At 42.6% G+C, this 6,000-nt stretch overlaps 1 protein-coding gene across 1 annotated transcript in view; it reads right to left on the minus strand.

The window, feature by feature from the left end:
- st18 (ST18 C2H2C-type zinc finger transcription factor) overlaps positions 1–4,602 on the minus strand; it is a 45,225-nt gene extending 40,623 nt beyond the window's left edge. Inside the window, exons 1-3 of the mRNA XM_060920371.1 lie at positions 4,560–4,602; positions 2,663–2,693; positions 1,937–2,187 (exon numbers count right to left, since the gene is read on the minus strand). Of these exons, the coding sequence (XP_060776354.1) occupies positions 1,937–2,187; positions 2,663–2,693; positions 4,560–4,602 (325 nt within the window). The remainder of the gene's footprint in view (positions 1–1,936; positions 2,188–2,662; positions 2,694–4,559) is intronic.
- Between the last annotated feature and the right edge of the window lie 1,398 nt (positions 4,603–6,000).

The raw sequence follows: 6,000 nt of genomic DNA on the forward strand, positions 1-6,000 counted from the left end.
CATTAAGGCAATCTAATGGCTTTTGTTTTGTTCCCTCTCTGGTTTTTTTTTTTTTAGGCCCGTCTGAATCACGACAGAGGTGTGATAAACCGAGCCTGTCCAACACAGATGCAAAGTTAGCCAGTTATGCTAAGTTACAATTAGCAGAGCAGGCATCCAGGCTGACTCTGCCATCCAGATGGAGACAGAGCGCTCACCAAAAAGTGCGCGCACACACACACACACACACACACACACACACACACACACACACACACACACACGGCAGCGAGAAAGAATCAGGGTGGGGGCTTTTGGAAGGCGAGTGTGGTTGGAGTGTTGGAACAGGTGAATGGTTTGTCCTCCAGAATAGCCATTACCATCGCTCGTGTGCGATCTGAGCCTTGGCTCAAGTCACTTCCACACAATGCCGCCACCAAATGGAAGACTCGCACCCACTTTTCCCCCCCTCTTCCTTCCTCTGTTGTTGTTTTTTTTTTTCCTTGGAATTTAATTCCGCTCGCTCTGTCTTCAGAGTATTATTCTTTGCACTTATTATATCTCAAATCATGCTTTAAAAAAATGTATTATTATTATAACAATAACATCAATAAAGCAATATCATTTTTTTGATGAAATGATTTTTTTTTTCTTTTCGAAATAAATTAAATACAATTTTAGGATTTTTGTATCATTTTTGCAGTGCTGTAAGATTCAAGGGGAAAATAAAATAATAAGGACTGAATATATGGATATCTAAATAAATAAATTAAAAAAAAATTAATAATCAAATAAATAATCCAAATTCCATTTCCAGTCATGCCGCTCAATTTGTCGCACTTTTCCGTTGTCCATTTAACGACCCACATGTGTCCAATAATGAGGCATAGGCATTATGCCTAATTATGTATATTTGCACTGTGTTTGATGGCCTAACAAAAGCTTTCGAAAGGCACAATTACGTTTGTTGCTTGGTTACATCGTTAAAAATATACCAAATAAGTGCAGATTATAGGGGAGCGCGAATGTGCACGCAAAAGTACGGGCATTGTTGCCAAAATGTTCATAATTCGTTTCATTAGGAAATGGCAATGTTTTTGTTTCGGGGAAAGGACGGAGCTCGGAAATGTAATCTCGATTTTTTTTTTCATATTTTCGTGCGTCCGTTGCCAAAAATGTTTTTGTGGCTCGAGTCTGTGCGATCGTTTCCTTCTTCTTCTTCTTTTTTTTTTAAATCAATGAGGCACAAGATAATTTGGTGCCTTCTATTCTCAGTTTCTGGATTTGCATAATTATTTCAAGCAGACCTCACTTGCTCAAATGGAAGCACTTTTTTTGTTGTGGTTGTTGTTGTTGTTTTTTTTTCCTTTTTCTTTTCCTGGTTTTGAATAAATAATTGAGCAGGCGGTTATGATATTCCCGGTTGTGATCAGTATTCCAAAAAAGATATCCGGATGCACAGTGTGGAGCAGAGATCCGAGTATTATCGGTCCAACAACTGCTGTTCTTCTGTCCGGACACCAGTTTGGAAGCAGAGCATGGAGATGGAGATGGAGATGAAGGAAGAGGAGGAGGAGTAGATGGGGGGGGGTAAAGAAGGACTCAGAATGAAAAAGTGCTTTGCCAGGAATCTCATGACAGATCAGCTGTCCCAAATTTCAATCTGAGGATGTGACAGACAAACACAGCGGCACCAGCAGCAGAGTCTTTGAGCAGAAATTAATGGAGTGGGGTGGGTTTGTTTTTTTTTTTTTGGAGGGGGGTTTGGATGGATGGATGGATGGATGGATGGATGGATGGATGGATGTGCAGAGAACTGGAAATGGGGGGGTTGAGGACAAGGAGGAGGAGGAGGAGGTGGCAGGGGAGGAAAAAAATATGAATGCAACAGATGGTAGTTTAAAATTCAGCGTCAATTGTTCATCAAAACAGACAAAACAACGGGACATCTGTCTACCTGCTGGAGTGTCAATGTTCCTGGGTGCGTCTTTGTCCTGAGCAGTTGCCAGGTCCTCCTCCTGGTCCTGGTCCACCTCCTCCCCCTCCTCCTCCCCCTCCTCCTCCTCTTCCTGCTCCTCCTCCTCCTCCTCTTCCTCTTCACTGGGACTGTAGTGGCGCGGTTTCATCAGCAGAGACTTCCTCTTGTTCACCGGCGTGCCACGGGCATCTTCGGCCGCGCTCCTTTTCCTCGTCACAGAGGGGTGCAGGCTGCAAACAAGAGGATCCACACTGAGAAGATAGAAAGGGTGTCAACTAGCTGAAAACTTTCGCTTCCTGGTCAATCTGTAATCAAGAGCCAGTAAAAATAAATAAATAAATAAATAAATAAATAAATCATAAGCTCGAAGGGGGCGGGGTTAGCTTTGGGTCATGGAAGGGAGTCTCCGCTGGTTCTAGTTGTATCTTGTTGTCTGATTCATGAACTTCAAAACTGTTTCTCGCTGATTTAGATCCCAACTCCTTTCATGGACGTTGCACATCATTAACTCGAATCAGATTAAAAAGTACGGCATGGCATTTGTTCAGAAATAAACGTTGCTCTGGTATACATCTACAGGAATGAAACTCTTTCGGAATCATCGTAATAATTCATTTCTGTAAACGGAAAGGAGACCAGGCATGAGAAAATGGCACTTTACAAGCGCTTTAGGGGAGTCGGGGAAGTTGGGAAAATATTGCTTACCTGTGCATGTCGATGATGCAGTCAGGCGGAACTGCAAACACACCCAGAGAGAGAGAGAGAGAGAGAGAGAGAGAGGACATGAGTAAATACACATGTATGTGCTTCCCAACAGAAGAGCTACAGCTGGACATGCTCATTATCCCGTGACCGCTTTTCCACAATCCTGGGACATGATGTACAGTCTGCGATCATGTGGTCGTCTTTTCATGCTGTCTGTTTTCAGAGAAGAAGAAGAAAAAGTGCTTGGCGCTTGGTGCAGTGACACTGAGGTTTCCAGGTGTCAGTCAAGTAGGTGGTTCGAGTGTCACATGACACAAGAAAACACACTCGCAAGCGACAGGTCGTGTGTCGCATCGAGCTGGAGGATATACATTTTGTCTCCTTGTAATGTATCACCAGAATTAACTCTCGACCGCCTTTCAGATTTTTCAAGTGGAGGTCATAAAAAGAATTTCCCCCGACACCTAATTATTTTTGTTTAAAGCGACTGAATTTGAATGACAGACTTCCAATTTTATTCTTTTTTTTTTACAGAACAATTAATATGTTTAATTTAACTCCACGTGGCCTGAAATTCCCCGCTATTTTTTCCTGCTTCACCATGACCCGATACAAGATACTACGTCATGCATGACATCACGTGGTGGGCTTTCGCCGTTCGCGCAAGCAGGCGCGATTGTGGGATACAAATTTGAAGCAGGAGAGAAAAACGGAGGATGCGAATGAAACGTCAAAGACCGACTACAGTGACGGAAAGCGAGAAGAAAAGACGAAGGAAAGGAAACGCAGGACCAAACTAATAAATATCGGCGCTCAGCGAGCACCTCGCTGTGATTAGCTGTTCGTTTAGCGGTGCACGGTCAAAGATAAACCTGTAGATGCGCGCACACACGGACTTCCTCGGATTTATTTGCTTTAATCCCCTCAAATTAAATAAGTTCCCAAGCACAGAATGGCCTGATTTTTTGTGATATATTACAGAAATAAACATGTATCACAATGACCACATTTCAGAGAGAACTAAATTTCACAGAAAGGCCGTATCATTTTAATAAAAAACATCAGGCCACGCCCACAAGACCAAAGCGACACGTGAAACAAAACTCAACCTCAACGTACTTGAGGAACAGAGTGAAAAAAGTATGATAGTATTAATGAGCATGAATTGATGAATTAGCGACCTAGCTACCTAGCTAAATTAGCTCCCACTCTTTCACCTTGTCCTTTGGTTTCCAAGGCAACCAAATCAGACCGCGAACTGGAGCTAGCGAGCAAGCGAATAAACTCATGACCACTCTATTCTTCAATGGTATGAAAATGTACATTGTTGATATTCTTTACATCAGCCACAGTGACATCATCAAAGAAAAACGATGCCCATGGTGATGCGTTCGGGCTTCGACACGAGGGTTGAATGAAGAACCGTTGAGAAACGTTCCTCTCCGACTGTAGGATTGTATTCTTCGCGTCGTCTTTCAGCCACGGAGAAAACTCGACTCGATTCAAGACCCTGCTTGAAATTTGCCCCGTCACGTTACGACACACCGCTGGAGTGCACAAGGAGTGTACGAGGAGTCAATGGCTCCATTCAGAAACACTCCTTAACTTGCCAGAGCTGACATCAGCGCATAATGAAGGCACTAGCTGTGAATAATGCATCACCTCGACATAACCACCTCTCCAAATGAATGAGATTAATATGAAAACGAACAGCGGTGATGCTGCTTCTCTGAACCAACACTTCAGGTGAATTGCACACCAGGGACATGAATGGAAGCTGGAAAAATACCTTATTGTATGCCTAGGGGGCGCTAGAGAGAACTCTAGAAGCTTCACAAACATCAGTATGGACTAAAGTGGAAAAAAGTGTGAGTTGATTTTCCGTTTGAATACTTACTCGCGTTGCCGTTGCATCGCTCGGCATCTCCTTCAGAATCCATCTGGAACAAAGTCAAAGGGGAAAAGAGGTCAAAAAGTTGAAGTTTGGGATGTCAAATTCCAGTTAAAAAGGTACCCGCGTGTCAAACCTTGCTGTAGAACGGTATTCGAGTTAGAGTTCAGTTGTATTTGAGTTGAAAAGCGAGACATGAAAAGTCGAGTTCAAGGATCATCTTTGAGAATCAGTACTCGTTATCCGAAAATTTATTGGAGTTTAAAAAAAGCTGAATTGTATTCGAGTTGAAATCTCGGTGTGAAAACGTGCCCGAGTTCAAACGTTTGACCGCGTTCGAGTCCGACCTGAAAAGGGATTTGAGTCAAATACGCTGCAGATGAATCGCATTTGAGCTGAAAGCTCGGCTTAAAAAAATATTTCCGCCCAAAACGCTGAATCGTATTTCTTTGAGTCGAAAAGCTTGAGTTTGATTCAAAGGATCTGAATTTGAGTCACATTTGAGTTTCAACGTGGCATGTGAAAATGACTGAGTTCGGTGTGAAAATCTGAGCTGAAAAAGCGAGGTGCATTTGAGTAAAAATGCGACACTTGAGTTGAAGGGTTGAATCGGATTTGAGTGTCAAAGCCAGATATAAGTTTGAACCGGATTTGAGTTGAAAGCTCCAGATGAAAGAATGTTTTCCGTTCCGGTCGAATCCGAATTGAGTTTAAGTCCCAAAACTGGATTGTTCCTCTTCAGAATTTTCAGTTGAACACAAATTCCTTTTAAAACTCAAATACAATTCAGTTCACTCAAACTGCTTGAGCAGGATTTGAGTTGCAAAGCGAGGCCATGAATTCAGTCACGAAAACGATGTAAAACCGGAGAAAAACACAACCGACCCTCGAACTCGACTCAAATTTTCAGATATGACTCAAAAGGCTGACGACGACCCAGAAGTCACGTGCAGATATCGTCATGATCACCGTTCGCATAAATAAATCGATCTGGATTTTTCCCCCCACGCTGATTCAACCCACCCGTGTCATGTCTGATGAAAACCATTAGAGTGATCCTTCACATTAAAAAAAAAACAAAAAAAATCTCATCTACTCCAATGCTCTTTTTTTTTTTGTTCAGGAAATTCAATTAATTCGGAAAAGAAAACGCAGAAAAAAAAAACAAGAGGTGAGTGAGACTTGCTTTTGAAAGGGGCGAGACAGCAGTGGGCAAAAAATAATGATGTAAAATAGTGTGTCGAGAAAAAAAAAAAGTAGCACCATGGAGTGTTTTTGACAAAAAGAGTTGTTAATGCCATACACACACACACACACACTCTCTCTCTCTCTCTCTCTTTCTGTCGCTCTCCCTGCCGCAGCGTCGCCTTGCCGATCCCAAATAAAACCTATTAAATGTAATTATTCCGGGCTGATGGCGGTGTATAGTGGTCAGAGGGGCTGCGGT

This window comes from Neoarius graeffei, chromosome 5 (genome assembly GCF_027579695.1).
Source record: "Neoarius graeffei isolate fNeoGra1 chromosome 5, fNeoGra1.pri, whole genome shotgun sequence".
Taxonomy (NCBI): domain Eukaryota; kingdom Metazoa; phylum Chordata; class Actinopteri; order Siluriformes; family Ariidae; genus Neoarius; species Neoarius graeffei.